Below are 21,844 nucleotides of genomic sequence, written 5' to 3'. Positions count from 1 at the left end.
CAATTTCTGACTCTTTACTTCACGTAAAGTCAGTGCTTCTGCAAAAACCATCTTCAGACACTGAACCAGGACTTTTGCTTAAAGGAATACTATATAAGATTAGGCATTTTTGCTAGTGGGCTTCCCCTACATCAGCAGAGTGTAATACACTTTTACAGCCATGTCCTGAAATCAAGAAGGAGGGGATAGGAGGGGCGTCGTTTCCCACCTTTCCGTGCTGAGCCTGGAGTAACGGCAACAGAGGCTCTATTCTCCCTGTTACAGCTCTGTGGAGCATTTTCCATGATTGTGAAGTTGTGATTTTAAGGTAAAAATACTACGTACTGTTGCGTTAAGAGATCATGTGCAGATAGCAGACAGACTTGGGCCAAATCTGTCTCACTTCTGGCTCTCACGGCCCACTTACAGCACCAGAATTATGTAGTGTGGGCTGGACATGGTCCAAGAATCAGAAACCTTTTTTTGTCTTGGGTTACAGCACTGCTCTGAGGCAGCAAGTTACGGATGGCTGTGGCATCATTGGGGCTCGAACTTGCAGCCTCTCAACATTAGGGACAACACAATAGTACACTATACTTTACACAGCCCTTGGGTTTGTCTCTGTAATATTAGCTGTCCATATTGAAACAGATGGGATCACGCTATGAGACATGCACTGTGGTCAGTAATGGATGTGGAGCATAGTTTTCCTCCCTCACCTGCTCTCCTCGTCCAGCAGATAAAGCAGGCCTGTGGGCTTCTTACTGATCAGATTAATACAGCCGATGTTATCCAAGAAGTCCACAGTGCTCCACACGATACCTTCTGACAAATACTCCTCCTACAGTATGAGCCAATAAAATATAATATCCTACAATTCGGAATATCCTTAAAATCAATACAAAATGCAAAGGATGTAATGAAACTCTTATTTCTTAAATAAAAATGTAAGAGAAGTTCTGTTTTCCTTAATATGGGCACTTACAAATTTTCCAGCTATATAACATTGCAACAACACAAATTAACAAATAAGCAGCGTATTATTACAGCGAGTTGCCCTGGTGTGAGCGGGTGGTGTTACTGACCTGCTCCAGTCTGAAGATGTGCTGGATGCAGTAATTCTGCAGCTGTTCGTTAGCGTAGTTGATACAGAACTGCTCAAAACTATTCGCCCTGAAATCCTCAAATCCAAATATATCCAGAACACCTATGGAGAGGCACTTTAACACACACAGGACATAGAAAAATGACCAGAATATTCAGAAAATCTCTCAGCAAAGACACAGACCTCTGCAACCAACATGAATGGGATTAAACAATAAAAATGTCTGTTACGCTAATGTACGGTAATATTCGTTTTAATAATTATGTTAAATAAAGCTTATTTTTAGTGTCAGAGCTTAAACCCAGAGGGAAGAAAAAACCACAAAGGAGATCTCCTTAATATCTCAGTAGATTCTCCTAAACACCAAAGAGGTCAGATGGAAAGACAAAGAAGACTTTAGCATAAGTTTCCAACTGCACAAATGTGTCTCCAGAGAATTAGACCTCAGTCGTCTCACAGGTGTCTCCTCTGGAGTTTTAGTGGAGCTCTCAGTAAAGTCACAAACTGTGTTCAGATTTAGCAGATGAACTAAAACCTACTCTCTTCTTTATCTCCTCTATTTATCTTGTGTCTCATGTCTCCTTTCCGTCTCATTCTTTTTCTTCTAATGAATTTTAAGAGATCACAATTATGTCTCCTGAGCCATTACAGAGCAAACTATGAGCAATATATTTTTCCTCTGGGAACAAACCGCAAGAAAATTGCAACAAAAACAAATAAACTGGTAAAAACACAATTCCAGCTCATTAGCTTCATAATCTGAAAACTTCCATTTCTGTTTTTTATAAAACAATATTTCCACGAGTAAAAGAGTGTGTGTAATATACCGGAACGGACTCCTCCATGTCTCTCTTGTTGAGCAGAGCGTGATTTATTCGGAGGACGATCCAGTCAAACAGACAGCTGTACAGAGATTTAGCCAGCGAGTCCCTGGCTGTGATCGCCTAAAACAATTACAAAAATAATATTTAGAGAAAACTGACTTAATCAATTTCACAGCAACATGTTTTCCAACAAGCAGGATCAGTCCGTCTGCAGACCATCTGTCATCAAAAACTGGCTAACTAAAGCTAAACAGCTAAAAAATATCCAACAGAGCTAAATAGCAAAACACAGCTAATGCTAGTTAATAATGAAATGTGGAGGAGTGCAGAGCAGAGCAAGATCATCAACCACATTTATTGTTTTTTTTCCCAATTATTGGTTGGAATTCAGAAAAAAATCCTGTTTTTAGGGAATCACCTGTTTACAACAGAGTTTTCGGGCCACTGCATTGAAAAGAAAAACAAAATAAAATAATAAAGTCTGAATTCCGAGAATATTCTCGGAATAATTCTGAGAAAAAAGTCTCGGAATAATTCTGAGGATAAATCTCGGAATAATTGAGTAAAAAAGGTCTGTATAATTAGGTTATTATTTATTATAATATGTAGACAGACAGATTCACAGTCTGTCATAGTGTGCTATGAGTTTTGAAAGAAGCAGTCAGTGAAGTGAACAGAATTATTTAGCCAGAGTTCCACTCGCTCCGGATCTATCATTTTCGTGATCATTAATTGTATCATGTGAAACTACATGCCATGGGTTCGTGCACCGATTCAGGGTTTAAATGCTAATCACAATCAGGTCCTGAAGTGGAAGAGAACTGAGTGTTTATTCCTGAAGTCTATACCATATAATGACTTAAGCAACACACTGCATTCCACAATTACACTGTGTCTGCCCCATTGTACGCATTATAAGATTATTCTCAGAATTATTTCAAGATTTTTCTTAGAATTATTCCGAGAACATTCTCAGAATTCTGACTTTATTCTCAGAATCTTGTTTTTTTTTTCCCCCAACACAGTGGCCCTAAAACTCTCTCGTACCTGTTGCAGATTTGTTCACACAATTTATTAAATGTATTGTTGTTCCATTTCTCAACCCCATCTCACGGTGCACAAATCATCCTCATGTGTGTTTTTGTTTTATTTATGGCCATGATTTCTTAATTTTTGTTCCATGATTCACAAGCCACTTGTGAATCAAAGTGTTTTATAGATTTATTGACATAAAAACAAAATAAAAGTCCTGTGACTAGAATGATGAGTTTATCTGTTATTGTGACTGATCATAGTTTACCTCAGAGAGAGTGTAGGGCAGGATCAGGACATCGTTGGCCGTCAATGCTCTCCTTTTGGTCAGAGCCTCCGCCAGCAGCTGCTTCTTCACCTGAAGGGTAAAAATAAAAAGAATCTTTTATTTTAATCATCATTTATAACTCAGCAGGATCTCAGGGATTTAAAGAAGAATGTAGACCCATTTTCATTTATTTTTTGTTCATAGATTTACAACATTCATAATAAAATTAAATATTAGATGGATGTAAAAATAATATTATTCCAAAGTCAGACTGTTTAACATTGGTGTTGTAAGTGAAAATGTGGCCATAAAATAAAATACAATAAGCACTGGATTCGAGCCAGTTAATCCCATTTTCCCAACAAACAACACAAAAAATGTCACAATAATTTCCATTGCTTTTAACCAAATGTTGTGTGTGTTTTCACAGACTCAGTGTTGTGTCCACAGGGCTAATGTCCAGTGTTCTCTGATAAAGATAAAGATGAGGATGAGGGTGTAAAATATCCAGATGTACAGCTGTATGTTTACCTTGAGGAGGTCAGACAGAGTGGACAGGACGTCCTCAGGCCCCACTTTCACACCCTCACCTTCGGCCTTCGCCTCGTACTCCAGGTTTCCCAGGTAGAGAATTGCAGAGAGGACAGAGAAAATCCTGCAGAGACAAGAGGAACAGGAGAAAGGACACTAATATTTTAATGTGTTTACCTATCACTGTCTGTCACCACCAGGATATCTCTGTTACTGCAGTGTGTACCTTTTTAATACGACTGGAACACACTCTGTGCCTTAGATTCTGTCCAGTTTATGACAGGAATGATTTTTAAGGTTACTTGAAAATACCATTATAACATCCACTGAAAGTTAGGAATGTGTTTCTTTCAAGGTGCCACACATAAAAATGCACATTTTATATTTATATTTTCATGTTTACTACTTATAATACATTCAGAAATCTCTACACACAGCAGATACAACAAACAAATACACAACTCAACATACAACATTTATATCAGCCTGTAATTTATCAGGAATCACTCACTGTTTCTTGGTGGCGGGGAGAAAGCCGACCAATTCCATGGCCTGGTGAAGCCTTTTAAACTCATACTGGATTTCTGCTTGATCCTCCAGATGAGGGTTGTCCTGTAAATAAGAGCAACAAATAAATAAATAAACACTTCTGTATGCTAGAACAGGAGATATCAGTCCATAAACACCCTCAATAATCCGATATTACTCCAGTCTATGTTCCTAGGAGAGATTAGGAGATGTCATTAGTCCTAATAACTGTAATAAATCTGTGTGTGAACCTGTTTGAGGTAGTGATAATCTTCTGGCTCCAGCAGCTTGAACTCCTCTCTCTCTTCTTCAGACGCTCCAACCAGAAGATAATAAAACACATGGTAGTTCCTGTCAAAAGACAAAATTATTTAATTTTTTAATTATTTATTGATGTATTTATTTATCGTTATCCTTATATAACGCATGTCTAGTTACCTAAGGACACTTTTACAATCAACACTGCTGAGAATGTAGCACTCAATCCACACACACACTGGCGAGAAGCTGGACTGCTCCACTTGTAGTGCTACAATATGTTAATAAATAATATCAATGCATATTGTCACCATCCAAACCCTGTGTCTCTGTGTGTGTGGATGTTTAGTTACTGCATCATTTGAACACAGCAGCTGTCCTTCACACTATGTGTAAATCTCATGATGAATGACCAATAGAAACTCTCCTAAATTACTCTGAATAACATCTTTACATTGATTTTCACTGAAAATTAATATGGTTTTTCCTTCTCCTACATTGGAAGATACATGTTTTTAGTTGGACAGTGACAATATACAATGTATTTTATTTATGTTTTAAAGCTGGTAAGTTTTGGGAATTGGTGACCTCTCTGGTTGAAATGTGTAACTGAAAAATAAATGTATAAAATCCAGGTTGGGTTCACCAAACTAATAATGCAGATTAGATCAACATTATTTTTTTAAATATCCCAATATTATCCTTCATCTACCTTAGATTTGAATCAGTACTGTATCAAGACTGGCCAGATTTATATCGACTGAGCTCAGATAAATACACCAAGAGAACTCACTGTTACCTTTCACAGCTTGTCCTGGAAACCAGACGACTCTTCTCCAGGAGATACTTCTCTATTGTTGCGCTGAAAACCAAACACATCCAGAATTAAGCAACCTGATATTCATCATCATCCTCCCACTGCTTTCCCCAGCCTCTCTGTGACACATCTCTAATCATGTGAGTTTAAAAATAACTGCATGTGAGGAAACAGGTCTAAAGTCACAGGCCCAACTGTGACACAGCTTTAAAAAAATCTTTAAAAACCACGTCACAGAGTCACAGGCCACAGGCCAGAGCCCAGGGGGAGAATAAAGCCACATTTTTACGTTTTACAAGCAACACTGGATCTACACTCAACATTTTACAACAGTACAGAAAGTCAGAATACCTCATTTCACAGAAATATATCTGCGTATTGCTGTATTGTTTAGGTTCCATTAAAATAAATGCTTTTATTATTTTTATTCAGCATTGCTGTTATATTCAGCTACTATAATAGTTACTGAGCCATTTCTGAGCCACCAGTGTCCCACACTCCTAAAGTGAGCAGATATTTTTGGACGGACTCACCCTCTGACGACACCACCCTCTAAAAAATTCACCTGGATGAACTTCCCGAAGCGGCTGGAGTTGTTGTTGTAGGCAGTTTTCGCGTTTCCAAAAGCCTTAATTAGAAAAGAAAAATGCAGAGATTTTGAGCCAAAAAATATCTGAAATGGACACAATGCAAAAAACATCATAATGTCTACATTCAGCAACTGTACAGTTTTGAGTTTTTTTTATTGTGATTTTATAGCACTGAAATCACAGTAACAACAATGACCTACTAGAACAAGAGTAACACACAGACCAAGTAAAGGATTAAAGTTTATATATATATTCTGAAAAACAAATAGCACTTCTATGAAGCACAGAACAGCATTTTTAGTGGCAACATGTACACTCTGCATAACTGCAGCCCCTTGTGGAGTATTTCCAGGCTGCTACACATGAATGAGTGAGAGAGGGCATTAGAAGTCAGTCTCGTGAGGTGGATAAGTCTAGAGGTTTATACTGAACTGATTTCAAGTTGTCATAGTCCTGGGCTGGTATAAATAATACGCTTTATTAATAAAACACTTTTAAATGATTAAAAATGCAGCTCAAAAAATAAATAATAACAATAAAAGCATAAGAAACAAATTAGAAAACAAATACTTCTAGAAAACTAAAACTAAGAAATCATACTAAAGATCAAATTACAAAACACAGACCAATGACACAAAATATGACAAAGAACACAAACATCAGCTGGATTCTGACAGATCGACACTTTGAGGAAGACAGGTCCCGTGAGTCAGAATGAAACCGACTGAAATTTCACTGCCCACACACACACACACATGCTACTGTACGACACAGGGCACTGAGTCTGGTGGTATTTCTGGGGACTGGTGAGATAAAGAGTGACAGAGTAGAAAGGCGTAGGGATTTTTTTGGTGTATGTGTTTGGCCTAAAAACAGCTGCAAGTTTAAATTTAAGCGGACAACTGCGAAAGGAAACACGTCTGCGTGTTCCAGTTTCTTACTCTGTCAACATAGGTTTTAAAATATCTGCGGACACTAGCTTTGGTAAATGCTGTAATGAGAACAATGCTTTCTATTTGGCCTTGCAGTAAATTCACATTTTAAAACTTTCTAGAAGTGCACAAGTTACAAGTTACAATATGTAATTTGTAACAAATATTAACAAATGGCAAATGTTAATATGATTATAAAAGTATTTTCATTATAGAATGGACCTAAAATGACCCTCTATTTCTGTTTTACCAATCCCCCTTCAGCCATTTGCTAATGTCCCCCACCACAAAGAATGCCCCCAACACTAGACTGAGGACAAGCACAAACATCCTCAGAGGCACAGAATGTCCACAACTATGCTAAGCTAAAAACATAACCCTACATTTATTTATACTCCTTAGGTTTCTTGTCTTTTTAAGCTGAATGCTGCACAGTCATTTTGATTGCACACCAAGCCCAAGAAAAGCTGATATGACACTGTTAGATGGACTTCCAGAGAGAAGCTATTCACACTTAACTGCTGGAGATGAAGGGGTTAAAGTGCATGGTTCAGGGTGAGGAGTAAAAATACTTGACGGGACATCCCCAGTCTGAAGTATTTGGATATGAAAGCTGTGACGTTAGATCTGCTCCTGTTCTGACAGGCTCCTGGGCTCCTCCTGCGTTTAAAGCTTTCCTTATCGCATTGCAGAAGCATTCATCTTCTCACACACACACACACACACACACACACACACACACACACACACACACACACACACACACACACACACACTTATCTGGTCGCTAGATAAAACAGTGATTTTATTCCCTCTGCCTCACTTGGACAAGTTCAAGAAATACACTTCACGCCCAAAGCTCCCAGCATTTGTTTCTCTTTAACTGCATTAGCAGTCTCTACTCTTCTTAGAAAGCTTTACAATAGACCTTTACAATTATGAGACCATTGCTGTGACAATTTGTTGTCTTTTCAATCCAACTCATCCCAAATGTATTGGATAAAGTTCTGTCACTTCAGGTTTCCCCACTCCACAGACCAACTATCCTACTGGATACTGTTTGTAAGACATGAATTTGTGTCTGATGATGTTTGGTCATTATTAGAAATTCATATAACTAATTTTGAAGCTAACTAGTTTTTTTTAAGAAAACAATTAAAATTTCTATACCATAAACAGGTAATCAATTTGCTTTAAAAAAATTCAAATAAAAAAAAAAAAAAATCCTGGACATCAACATTGTTCTGTGGAGATTAATCTTTGGTAAAATGTGACTCAGAGCAGATGAAAGACAAAGATAAACTGAATGAAGCAAATGTTTCACCACAGGTTGGTGAGTTAGCGAGCTGCAGCGTGTTTGTGCTTGCTGAGGTATTCAAAATGTAGCCCACACCCTCCAAATAAACCTAGACGACTCTTTCCCTGCTGCTTTAAATGCATACCACACCAATTCTCCTACACTGCAAAATGATTCTGCTGAGGTTCTGCCTACATTCTCCTTTTCATGGTCCACCTGCCCCATGGAATGACGGAACCTAAGCAGTCACATCTCCAGAGAGTTTGTTCTGGCCACATTTCTGGCTCATGTTTAGTTAGACACGGCCAGTGCAGCCACACCTTTGCCAGAAGTGAAGCAGATCTTGTTTGTGACAAGTGGCTATATTAGTGTTTTTAATATATTGGCAACTTCTGGTTCATAGGATATAGCAGCAACAGTGGCCCACATCCACATACTAGCTGTGAAGAGAAATATTCACCAGACAAACGTAAACACTACAAATCAAAACACCAGCTAATCCACTACAACCCTAAATATGCTTAAAAAGACAAACCCATTTTAGTCAAATGTATGCCTTTATTTTGAAAAAAAAAAAAAAAAAAGCTAGAGAGAAGTAGCTGTAAATCTAAGCTTAACCGTTTAATTTTGAACAAGCATTTTCACATTAACTTTCCACCCACATTAATCTTCTTTATTTTCTTTAATGTTAAAGATGTGTTATATTTCACAGCACTTTAGCTAGCTTGCTGTAGCAGAACATTCAGCTGGACACATCTGACCAAATTAGGGCTAACAATGTTTAGCATAAACTTTAGGAACAGCGAGGCCAGAATAATAATTCATATTCACGTATTATTGAAATGCAATTTTAAATTAAATATTTAATGCTGTCTTTGTGATTATTAAGTGGTGAGAATATTAATATAAATAATATATTTTAAACTAAACAAAAAAATCACATTTTTATAAAATTCTACTTTCACAAGAATAAAAATGGATGTGCTCTAATGTTTGAGGAGAAATTCTGGCTTAATTTATGCATAAATAATCGAATTTAAAATCAGCTAATCAAACAACTTAATAACGTACGGCAGAAAGGATATTCTTTCTGGACAGTCTTGACTTTTGGCTTGTACTCTCCTGCTAGCTGAGAGATCTGACTTTCAGCTTCCTGAGGTTGCACTGAACACCCACTCACATTCTCTTTCAGACACCAATTCAGATAAACGGTCAAATATCTGGCAACCTACGAAAAATCCTACAGACATTTACAGCTGACGCTTTTCTGTAGAACGCAATCATTATTATTTAAAAAGTTAAAAAATATGTGTATTTAGTTTTTACTAAAACTAAAGCTTTAAAACCTAGATGCTCTGCTGAGCGTGTTTGAGATGGGAAAAAAGAGTGTGTAGTGTTTCTTTAAACAACTAGAGACTCTTATTGATTACAGAACCTTCTCAAATATCCAATAACATACGTCTATATGGCACTCAGACCATGAAATAATAACATTATCTATTGTTACACTTATATAGCGCCTTTCTAGATACCCAAGGACGCTTTACAATCCACACTGCTCAGAATGCTCAGAACACTCAATCCACACACGAGAAGCGAGAAGCGGCAGCCAAACGCGCACAGCATACTCTCAACCAGGAACGACCGTCCACCTGGAGGACTGCATCGGGCACTAGGATTTCACCCAGGACAGAGTGCCAATCCATATCAGGGCGCACACACATTCATTCACACATACACTCATATACAGACATTCATTCACATAAACACTCATTCACTCACACACCAGGACAGTTATTAGACAGACGCCAATTCACCTACCCTCCATGTTTTTGGACAGTGGGAGGAAACCCACGCAGACACGGGGAGAACATGGAAACTCCACCCAGATGGGACTTGAACCCAAGATCCCAGCGCTGGGAGGCGAACGTGCATTTTAATATAATTACTCCAGAGGGAGAAATCCAGCGTTTAGAAACCTGATCACCCCACTGGCCGATCAATAATATTGATCCACAGGTCCATTTTACGCTTCAGGGTTTTAAAGCATATGTTAGGCCAAAAAAATAAAATAAAATAAAACCCACATTTACAGTTTCAAATTTATCAACGAGGGTGTGTGTGTGACAGCGTGAGTGTGTGAAACTGTCCACAGGTTTGAGTATGAGTGAATGTGTAGTGCTCTGTCCAATGATACACCCCCCTGCTCTTATCGAAATGATTTGCTTACAGATGATGAATGAATGAATGAATGAATGAACACATTATTATGTCATATTTCTCCTTGCGAGATTGTTGTAAAATTATGGTAAGAAAACTGTTTCTAGGTGAATTTACTTGACTTTGGCAGATTTACTTGTGTTTGATTCAATCATCATTTCTTGAAAAAAGCCAAAATTACTACATATTTCTCCAAGGACAGTTTTATTGCCAATGGAATCAGATATTTTCTGTAGCAAAGACACTTACAACAAGTACAAAATTATATATATTCATTCACTGTCTGTACCCTTATACACTTTATGGCGGCGGTGGGTCTGGGCCCTACCCGGAATCACAGGGCGCAAGGCAGGAACACACCCTGGAGGGGGCACCAGTCCTTCACAGGGCGACACACACACACACACATTCACTCACACCTACGAATACTTTTGAGTCACCAATCCACCTACCAACGTGTGTTTTTGGACCCAGTCACCTGGAGCAGGTTGGGTTAGGGTTACTTTCAGTGCCACCATGCTGCCCTTATTAGATATATTGACCAGATTTGCCCAGATGAGCTAAAGCATTTAAAAAATGCGGAATAACAAATAAAGTTTTCTGTCTGTTTCCAAAGTCCCAGCAAAAGCACCAACCTGGTGCTGAATGAAGCACAATGTTCAGAAAGGACCACTTCCTGCTACTCAATGTGGTCAATTCACAGTGAGGCAAAACAAAGTTTCACCAGCTGCCGCCTTCCTCACATTCTCTATTCTCATTCCCCACAGAGCTCAGCGCGGGGTTTCCCTCAGAAAGAAAATGAGAGCATACTTCAGTTTCACTAAAGAACCAGAGACTCTAATAATACCCACACCTCATGCTGTATATCTGTAGTTCTCTGCCATGGGTCTGAAAGGATGCGGAGAGTCAAAAAGCGCACACAGGGGAAAAAGGAAACAGACAAAAAAAGAGAAAATCCAACAAAGATGAAGCAGCTTGTGTTTAACTGAGTAAAATAAAATGTTAAACCCACTTCTTAGATTCTTCTTCTCTTCATGAAACAGCCATAACACTGACACCTAGTGCCTTTGATTTGTCAGAGAAACAATGTAAAAATGATCACTTTCATAAGATGAATTTGCTACTTTTTTTTGGTGGATAGTAATTATAGATTGCACCTTTAATATTATATAAAACAATAATCACAGACCAGCAATAAACTACAATGCACACACACTTCACTGAATCACCGTAACCCACAACTAACAAAGCAGAGTGAAAGAAATCTGTTAAATTGAAAGAGTTAAATTCTGCGTGTGAGAGGCTCCAAGGCTAGGTGGATGAAAGAAAATGCCGTTGGGGGAATGAAGAGAACACGTTCTACCTGTTCCACATAAAGACTCGAACCACATTTCTCGCTGAGAACTCACACAATAGTTACAGCTCAACAACTAAACAACTCCCAGCCAGCCCACCATAGCAGGGGCTAGTACCTGGGCTACTAGTGGGACCCAGTGGGCCACTGTGTTTAACCCATCCACATCCCAGCACTGACCCTGTGCATTAAGCAGGAAATGAGGCAATATTTAACCCTTGATGGTGCCCAGCGTCGCTGCCCACATGGGACCCACATGGCTAAGATACAACCTTTAAACTAATAGCTAAAGAGAACCACGTCTTCTGTTCCAGAGAAGAAGGGTGCACTGTACTTCATACAAATGGTCCTTAAATGTTAAAATAGCATAAAGAATCTTATTATTTCTTAAATAAAAGCCATATTTTTTGGGTTTTAAAGATTTTCTATGGGAGACAGTTGGTAAAACCTGCCCATCTGAGACAATACAGCACAACCCCAACAGAGGAACAGACTCTCTGGGGATTTACTGTGTATTTTATTTACATTTTTAAATGTACCCAAAAACGGCAACCCTGTGTCACACAGCTCTAGGTCCTGGAGGTTGTGGGTTTGAGTCCCGCTCCAGGTGACTGTCTGTGACAAGTGTGGTGTGTTCTCCCCGTGGATTTCCTTTGGGTGCTCCGGTTTCCTCCCACGCTCCAAAAACACGTAGGTGGATTGGAGACTCAAAAGTTGTGAGTGTGTGAATGAATGTTAGAGTGTGTGTCGCCCTGTGAAGGACTGAAGGACTCCAGGGTGTGTTCCCACCTTTTGGCATGTGATTCCGGGTAGACTCTGGACCCACCGCTGCCCTGAACTGGATAAGGGCTTCAGACAATTAATGGATGAATAAATTTGTCCAAAATGTTACCCACCTTTAAGTCACTGTCAATCCCACCAACAAATTATTTCTGTTCCATTACCTTAACACGCTCTGAGGAGAACATTAAGCCCTGACTGTACTGACTCAGAAGAGACAGTAATATCGAACAGTAGTTTCAGCAGAAAGAGGAAGCTCGTGCTGACTGACCCCTGTGTTTCCAACGAGTCTGAAGCTCTTTATTGAACTGAAAACACAGAGAACATCTGTCGACTCATCAGCACATAAACCTCCTCCTTCCTTATTCTCCATTCTCTGTTTTCATCACAGTGTCTTCCTTCATCAGAGAAACCCCCTCAGGACCCCCACAGAGCAGGCTTGATATGGTGGTGGATCATTCTCTGCGCTGCAGTGACACTGACGAGGTGGTGGTGTGCTAGTGTGTGTTGTGCTGTTGCAAGTGGATCAGACACAGCAGTGCTGCTGGAGTTTTTAAACCCTCAGTGTCACTGCTGGACTGAGAATAGTCCACCGACCAAAAACATCCAGCCGACAGCGTCCTGTGTCACTGATGAAGGAGTAGACGACGACCGACACACACTGTGCAGTGACACATGAGCTACTGTCTCTGACTTAACATCTAAAAAAAGTGGACCAACGAGGCAGGAGTGTCTCACAAAATGGACAGTGAGTGGACACAGGGTTTAAAAACTCCACCAGCACAACACACACTAACACACCACCACCACGTCAGTGTCACTGCAGCACAGAGAATGATCCACCACCACATCACACCTGCTCTGTGGGGGTCCTGAGTGCTGAAGAACAGGGGGAAGGCAGCATCTATAAACAAACAATAAAAACAGCTGCCTCTTTCCTGCACTGTACCATCTCTCCATCTCTGAGCTGAAGCCCTTCAGTCTGATTGACGATGGCTCTAAAAAAGCAGACGTTTTTCTGTGGAAGCCCCCCCAATCCTGGGAGAGGAGCTTTCTGGATTCTACTTTAATAAGGCTGAGGGGAATTTTGCCTGAAGAGCAGCAGCAGCGACGGTCCAGAGCATTGGGTCTCAGCACTGGAATTGATCCCACACTCTTTCCCACATTGTGACCAAACTGATCCAGCTCAGACTCACCCCCACTCTTCCACAGCTCCATGCTGGGGGTGGGGCTATACCTCTCAGCAGACTTATTACATTGGGCATGTTGACCTTAGACTGCTGCTCCAGAGTGTCTCATTTAATTTCATTCATTCACTCATTGTCTGTAACCCTTATCCAGTTCATGGCGGCGGTGGGTGCGGAGTCTACCCGGAATCAATGGGGCACAAGGCGGGAACACACCCTGGAGGGGGCGCCAGTCCTTCACAGGGTGACACCCACTCACACATTCACTCACACACTCACACCTACGGACACTTTTGAGTCGCCAATCCACCTACCAATCTGTGATTTTGGAGCATGGGAGGAAACCAGAGCACCTGGAGGAAACTCACGCAGATACGGGGAGAACACACCAAACTCCTCACAGACAGTCACCCGGAGCGGGAATCGAACCCACAATCTCCAGGTCCCTGGAGCTGTGTGACTGCGACACTACCTGATGCTCCTCTGTGTTTGAATTATGCTCTTATCTCGATGATGATTCTATCTCTGTTTCTTGCTGCGAAAGTCACACAAGCTCAAAGTGTGTGAAGTGGCCACTTCCTGCTTAGCACTCATCATTTCCACCTTGCATAAAGTCTGTCAGGAAATCAGCATGCAGAAACGAAAACAACAAACCGCACATCACTGAATCATCACAAACTGCGCAGACGTCCACGCGCCCTGAATCTCTGAGACACTGCCACACAGAACACACCGCGCATCTTAAAGAGCCACACGCGGAAAAACCTTATGGCTCTTAACGTAAGAGCTGCATGTGTGTAGACTCCTGCCTTTCATCACGCCAGCTAACATATGCCCAAATATGAAGACTGTACAACAGGAATCTCCCTCAACTCTATTCCTATTGGACAGGCTTGACTTTGGGATTTAGTTATCTGGCTAAACTGAAAAATCCTGCTTTGTGGATCACTGCTCACCTCAGTCCACATATGGAAACTGAACTCCAAACCCACACGGCATAATCTCATAGAAAAGACGATTTGTTTGGCTTCTCAGCCGCCTAACAGTTTATATTTGGTTGAAAATAAAAGGGTAATGGACATCTACAAAAATGGCGTCACTCTACATCTAAAATTTGCTGAACTGTGATAAATGTTTTGAAAAAAAGATGTCCGTCTTTGGTTAAATCAGACGAACCCAACGTAGCCTAATTATCAACATCTATTTTGGGCGAAACAAAGGCTGTAACGGACTGATCAGATTTAGCCTGAAAAACGTTTATATGATGTTAGAAACATCTCCTTTTTAATTACCTGCATTTGTGACATCACAAAAACCAATACATCCAACAGTAGTTTAGTATTTATCAGGAATGTTTCAGCCCATACTGTCTTCCCAAACCAAGAGTTGGTTAAGGTTTAAGGAGGTGGACACATTTCTCAGAACTGGGAAAGGGGACAACCACAGCAGACTTTCAGTGGTGCATCAAAAAAACACTCTCCTTTAATTCATTTAAATCTCAACAGCAGAGTTATGGACGGATTTGGGAAAACATTGGTGGACACGGTCTTCAAAGGGACTAGATCAGGAAACACTAAGCTGTGAATAAACCTTAGTCTTAATTACCTCCAGAACAGGCCCAGCTCCGAGGATGGTCCTCTCCACTCCACTGGTGCAGCCTTTCCGGCTGAAGGCGGTGAGGCAGTGGATGAGGAAGTTGGTGCTCTGGGTCTTTCCGGATCCACTCTCTCCGGAGATGACGATGCACTGGTTCTGCTGCTTGTTCAGCATGGCGCGGAAGGAGGCATCCGCCACTGCGAAAATGTGAGGCTCCAGCTTCCCCAGAGTGTGGTTCTCATACAGCTCCACGTACTTGGGGTTGTAGATGGGCAGGAACTTGAAGGGGTTGATGGCGATCAGGATGTCGCTGGCGTAGGTGTAGATCTGGTTCTTGAGGAAGCGCGACCGAAGCGTTTCTAGGATGTTTCTTTCACTCAGAACTGGAAGGCCACAGAGGTCGTTATAGTCCTGAGCAGGGGGCTTGAAAAAGCTTTGGATCTCTGGACTATCTGTCCCAACCAAGCGAAGGGCAAAATAATAGCCGTGACTTTGATGATGCTGCTCCTGGACCTTCCTCGGCCAAACTAGAACCCTCTCAATCGGTCGGTCTCGAGGCTGAAGCACCCACTCTTGCTCTCCGAACTCCCTGACCTCCAAGAGCTGGTAATCCTGAGACATATCCAAGCCCAGAGTGGAGCCAGCGTGCTGGATGACTTTGGCTGCCGTTGCGTCCTTGCTGACCCTGAGGGTGCAACATTGGGCTGTCTTAATGGGCACTCTGGGGTAAATCTGGAGACTGTACGTGACCTCCTCCGGGTGGGAGGACCTCTTGCTTTCCGGGATGCTCATGACGAAGACACAGCTTCTCCTCGGCACTCGGCATGACACAGAGCACCTGGAAAAAAAGAGGTAGAGAAGTCAGGGAGGAGAAGATGGAAAAAATGGGAAGAGAGGAGAGGAGAGGAGAAGAGAGAGAGAGATATCCAGAGATGGAACAAGTTCAGACTTGTCTGGATGAGAACGCAAGCTGCACCCGCCACGGCTCAGGTCTGAGAGCGAAAAATGCAATGAACTTTGGAATTCGTTTACAAAACCTGTTTTATTTTGTTTTTTACACAATAAAAGTCCTGCTCTCTTTCAGAACAGTCTTCAGTCTTCGCAGAGAATATATCCGCCTCATTTTCCTGATTTCTGAGATATATGTTTGTAGTTCTTCATTGTTTTGTCAACTGCTTTCTCCTGCCAGTCACATTTAACGGGGACTCAGTTCCGCCATTCCATGGGAAAAACGGGTGTAGATGGAAATACTTGTGTGAGGAATACGGATACCATCCCTATGTTTTCTCATGTTCTGTCCCTGACCCTCTGTGATTAGTCGTTCTGCTGATTCTGGAACGTTTTATTTTTGACAAGAAAGTTCCAGAAAGAGAACAACACAGCAGTCCGGGCTTCAGCTCCTGTGCTGGGAGGCGCTGGATGCTCTGAGAGCATTCCCCTGACCCCAGCTCAGTGTGGTCAGTTAGTATTTTACACTGTTACTGGAGGAGGGTTGTCATGTCCTCTCTGGAAATTCGGTAAAATAAAAAACGTGTTTACACCGCGGTTTCGATCTAAAACCAATGTATTGGTCAGATCTAGACTGAGTACTCCGAGAATGAAACACATACACACACACACACACACACACACACAACATTCGGGTCTTTAGAATAAACTCACCTGTTTTTAATCCGCTGTCATTCCATCACGAACAGCGAAGGTCCACCCAGGAAAAAGAAAAACAACTCCAACTCCCAGCCTGCCGTTCGTCCAGCTCCCGCTCTCTCCAGCAAAGTGCGCGAGCGAGCCGAGAGAGAGAGACGCTTCCTGACCTGCCCCCGCCGCGCGCTCTCACCTGTCCGCTCACCTGAGTGACCCCTGTGACGTCCACTCCGCGGAGATACACACACTTTATTCACCGAGAGAGAGAGGGAGAGAAAGAGACAGAGTTAAAGTGTATTGTTCCTCTCTCTCTCTCGCTCTCTCTCTCTCACACACACACATTCACTCACTCACTCTCCCTCACACACACTCAGCCACTTCCTCAGTCTCACACACAACACACCAACCACACGAACTCTGCGAGGAGTGACGACACAGCCTCGGATCTCCTGCTTTCACCACACCTGCATTCGGCCAGGCCACGCCCACTTCATTTACATCTCTCTTTTGTTTAGAATGAGTTTGATGTTGTCCAGTGACTGTGTCTAGAGGACACTTCCATCACACACAAACACTCACTCACTGACACACATACACTCACACTGACACAAATACATTTGGAAAGGCAGTGAACAAGGTAAAGACAACATAGTGCTTAAGCCAAATGAACACTGTAATATTTTGATCTTAAAGTTACAGCTTCAAAACCATTGTGATGCCCCACAGAGCTGTAAATGGGAAAATAAAGCCTCTGTCATTGCTACTCCGGGCTCAGCACTGCAGAAACTGCACTATGTACCTTTTGGAGGAGGAAACCAGCCTTCGGTAGTTCACACAAAACACTCAGAGCATAAACCAACCAACTACATCCACAACAACAAGGAACATATACAACAAGGAGCTGGATAGATAGATAGATAGATAGATAGATAGATAGATAGATAGATAAATAGATAGATAGATAGATAGATAGATAGATAGATAGATAGATAGATAGATAGATAGCCAATCCGAGTGCAGAAAGGTGGGGCCTGTCTGAAAACGGGTGGGGAGTAAATCAGTGTAACGCTATGACTTCCTGAACACCTGAGAGAGAGAGAGAGAGAGAGAGAGAGAGAGAGAGAGAGAGAGAATGTGAGGGAGAGAGACGGAGAGGGAGAGACAGAGAGGGAGAGAGAGAGAAAATGAGGGAAAGAGACAGAGAGAGACAGAGAGAACACAGAGAAAGAGAGAAAACTATGGTATTCACTGGCTGTTTATCTGGGTAAAGGTTATTTAATAACTCGCGTTTTTCTTTCAGTTTCACAGTGACGTCATAAAAAGCTTGCATTTAAAGTCAGGATTAACCTGAGGTTAGCTCAGACTTCAATAAACCTGACGTTTCCAAATGGGAGCTCCAGATACACAGATTAATGTTAAAATGCTCTGAACTATGGAATTTCCATCATTTGTCCTCTCAAAGGTAGAGTTCAGTGGCGAGTTTGTTGTTCTTCCTGTGTCCACAAGAGGGACACATTTCCCACTGATTTCCCTCCATAAGGGCGCTGTAACAATAAAGTCATACAGCAGAGGGGTGTATAATCAACAAAATACTATAAAACAGAGCTTTAGAGAGCAGACGGTAATAACTCATTGCATTAAATTTAAAAACCAACTATTATTTATTCCTTATTTAAAATTTTAATTCAGGATCACTTCAAATTTGTTCTATTTATACAATTTAAAAATTTTTTATAACTCTTTAGTGCAGAATAAACTTTATGAACATGCCTCCCACTACAAAGGGGCTGTTAAAAGTCTATATAAAGTTATTTCTTTAGATAAGTCCTGTTGGAGATTATGGAACACTACCCCCTGTTGGCCCTCTGGTGTGTGAACCTTCTCTCTGACAATGATGAAACATGACGATTGATTTCACTGAAGTTTTTACAGAGGAATTTTAAGATTAAGCCTGAAATTGCTGCAGCTGTTGTGCATGAGCTCAGCAGAACAGCAGGGATGGATACAGTTACACTACATTCAACTGTTTATGAACACAAATAACACACACACACACACACACACACACAAAATGTCAGATACATTTACTTAGCATCTTCTATACAAATAAATGAAAAACATGCATTAAAGGTGCAGTGTGTATGATATATAGGGACTGACACCACTAATTTTACACTGAAACAGCTGCTTGGACAAGGAAGGAGGGGTGAGGGAAGGGTACTCAGTTGATTGCAATCTGCAACCTTTACCACTAGAGGCTACTGGAGTTTACAAACTCTACTTTTAACTCTATAAATATTCTATAAATATGATATTAATTTTAATATTTGCATAGCGGCTGCATTGTTAAACTTTCACTTGGCGGTTGTGGTGGTGCCCCTGGTGGTTGCTAGGTTGGTGCTAGCACACTGCTAACTGGTTGCTACGGTGCTGTAAATGGTCGGTACAGAATTGCTTGGTGGTTGCTATAGTAAATTGGAAGGATGTTCAGATGTTCCTCAGTGGGTGGTGATACTGGGTCTGTGTGTGTGTGTGTGTGTGTTCCTGCAGCAGGATGTAACAGTTCACAAAATAAAAGCACCCAGAAATAAAACTGAGAGAGTTTCAGTGCAGCATTAAACCAGGCCTGAGTTCTGAGAAACTCAGCAGCACCGTACATCCAGAGGTAAAGGGCAACCCCAGTCACTTTTTAAAATTCTCCCATAATTTAGTGTGTGCGCTTTGAACACAGTGATGGAGAGAAGTTTGGTGTGAAATCAATGTTTGGGCCACATGGTTGTGCTGCAGGGTCTCGGGTCACTGTCTGTGAGGAGTGGGGTGTGTTTTCCCTGTGTCTGTATTGGTTTCCTCCCACAGTCCAAACACATACTGTTAGATGGAGCTACTGTGGGAGGTGGGTGGTTACCTACCCTTCTCCATAAGTTACATACTGCAGTTTCTGTAGTGCCGAGTCCAGCGTAGCAACGACAGAGGCCCTATTCTCCCTGTTAAAACATTATAGTCATTTTAATGGGGGGGGGGGGGGGTTGCGCACAATCAGAGGAAGGATGTGGGTGTCAGAGCTCTGTGTTCAGCTCATTATTCAGAGCCAATATCAGTGCTGCTGGGCCATTTACTGACCAATGGGAAAGTGAAGATCAGCTGAACTTTAACTCACCTCCTGCTCAAGTATACGGGTCATGTGTTTGTGTGTGTGTGTGGTCATTCTGTTCCTTGTTGGGAACCACCAGCTTGTGTCCACAATGTACTTTTAAGGTGAAGAAGCTGCAGAAACTGCACTATGTAGCTTGTAGAGGAGGGTAGGACACCACCCTTCCCCGCTAATTTCTGTACAGTTCTGTATATATGAACTACACTGGGGGAGCCCCAGGAGCAAAACGTAAATGTAAACAATCCAGAGAGAATGGTGCTGCCTCACATTCAGACATCTCCTTTGACTCTGGGTTATGGCTGAGGTTAGGAATAGGCTTAGGCTTATTTTTAGTGTTAGGGTTAAGTTTGAACTGGTACACTCTCAGAATTAAAGGTATGGTACAGGTACATCACTTTCATTAAAGGTACAAACAGTGTAGTGTATCTTTAAAGGTACAGCAGTGGTGTTAAAGTCCAGTTGTGCTCTCTAAAGATTCATTACATTCTCTTCTCCAGAAGGAGAGGGGGATATCTGTGATCTTTCATTATACAATATGTGGAGAATAAAAGAACACAATAAAAGTCCTGGAGATGAAACGGGGCGAATGACATCAACACAACTTTAACATCTACAGTTAATATAGTATAAGGTACTTATAGTTATGTTCCCTAATTAAAAATACTGAAGATGTGGCCTTAAGGGAACCACCACAGAGACCACAAAAGACACCACCACTGTGACAATATTTCTGACGCTGTAGTGCTTATGGATAAGGTTAGTGTGTGTGTGTGTGTGTGTGTGTGTGTGTGTGTGTGTGTAAGGTTCTGAGTAAGTTCTGAGTTTCTGGCGGAAATGAACTCTTAAGCGACACATAACTTTAACCACATATTATAAATATTCTATAAACAGTTTGTGGTTGCTGTGGAGACTGCCTCTGTTGCCTGGTAGCGTAAACAAACTGAAAATGCGATGAATATTTTAGTGTAAACTGTTGTCAGCAACAGGATATTACTTTGTGTCATTAATAGATTCTGAATCTTTTTGATTACAGACAACGGGAAGAAATACCAATAAAATATTCAGCCTCAGTCCTGTATCAAAGTTTATATTATTATTATTATTATTATTATTATTGTTATTATTATTATTATTATTATTATTATTATTATTATTATTATTATGTTATTAACTTTAGTAGAATCATTAGTTAGAGTGTGTTAATTACTAAACCTCCCCTCAGAGTTGACATTAGGTTCAGATTACACATTTCAACAGGTGATAACTCTGAGATCAGAGATCGTTTGGAATAAAGAAGTCAAAGGTAAACCCATGCAAATAAATAAATAAATAAATAAATAAATAAATAAATAAAACACAAACAAACAAACAAACAAAACACTGCTAAATGCGGGACTCATAAAACTACAGAAACTGCTGGGGTTTATAGCAGATACCTACAGCCCAAAGCCTTTGGTACTGAGCAGCTCACACCCTCGGATTACATTATCTCACTCCTGATCCGAATCCTAGTCCTAATCGTGATAATAGTCTGGAACAAGGCTGAGCTTTAAAGGGTTAACCAAGAACTCCAGGGAATGAACAGATTCACAGATGTTTACAATAAACTCTGCCTCTGTTTAATTTCTGAGTGTAAGAGTTTCCACTAAAACTGTGTGTGTGTGTGTGTGTGTGTGTGAGAGAGAGAGAGAGAGAGAGAGAGAGAGAGAGAGAGAGAGAGAGAGATGGGGCTGGAAGAAAAAAGAGTAAAA

The 21,844-nt window shown here is 41.1% G+C and overlaps 1 protein-coding gene across 3 annotated transcripts in view; it reads right to left on the bottom strand.

Moving 5' to 3' along the window:
* myo9b (myosin IXb) overlaps positions 1-17,332 on the bottom strand; it is a 43,274-nt gene extending 25,942 nt beyond the window's left edge. For all 3 annotated transcript variants that reach the window (XM_066680534.1, XM_066680536.1, XM_066680535.1), the window contains exons 1-11: positions 16,961-17,332; positions 15,308-16,136; positions 5,876-5,970; positions 5,325-5,387; positions 4,519-4,618; positions 4,251-4,351; positions 3,740-3,863; positions 3,209-3,298; positions 1,912-2,028; positions 1,065-1,199; positions 699-820 (exon numbers count right to left, since the gene is read on the bottom strand). In XM_066680534.1, the coding sequence (XP_066536631.1) occupies positions 699-820; positions 1,065-1,199; positions 1,912-2,028; positions 3,209-3,298; positions 3,740-3,863; positions 4,251-4,351; positions 4,519-4,618; positions 5,325-5,387; positions 5,876-5,970; positions 15,308-16,090 (1,730 nt within the window). In that variant the 5' untranslated portion in view covers positions 16,091-16,136; positions 16,961-17,332. The remainder of the gene's footprint in view (positions 1-698; positions 821-1,064; positions 1,200-1,911; positions 2,029-3,208; positions 3,299-3,739; positions 3,864-4,250; positions 4,352-4,518; positions 4,619-5,324; positions 5,388-5,875; positions 5,971-15,307; positions 16,137-16,960) is intronic.
* Between the last annotated feature and the right edge of the window lie 4,512 nt (positions 17,333-21,844).

This window comes from Hoplias malabaricus, chromosome 9 (genome assembly GCF_029633855.1).
Source record: "Hoplias malabaricus isolate fHopMal1 chromosome 9, fHopMal1.hap1, whole genome shotgun sequence".
Taxonomy (NCBI): Eukaryota; Metazoa; Chordata; class Actinopteri; order Characiformes; family Erythrinidae; genus Hoplias; species Hoplias malabaricus.
This window is presented reverse-complemented; position numbering and strand designations above follow the sequence as displayed.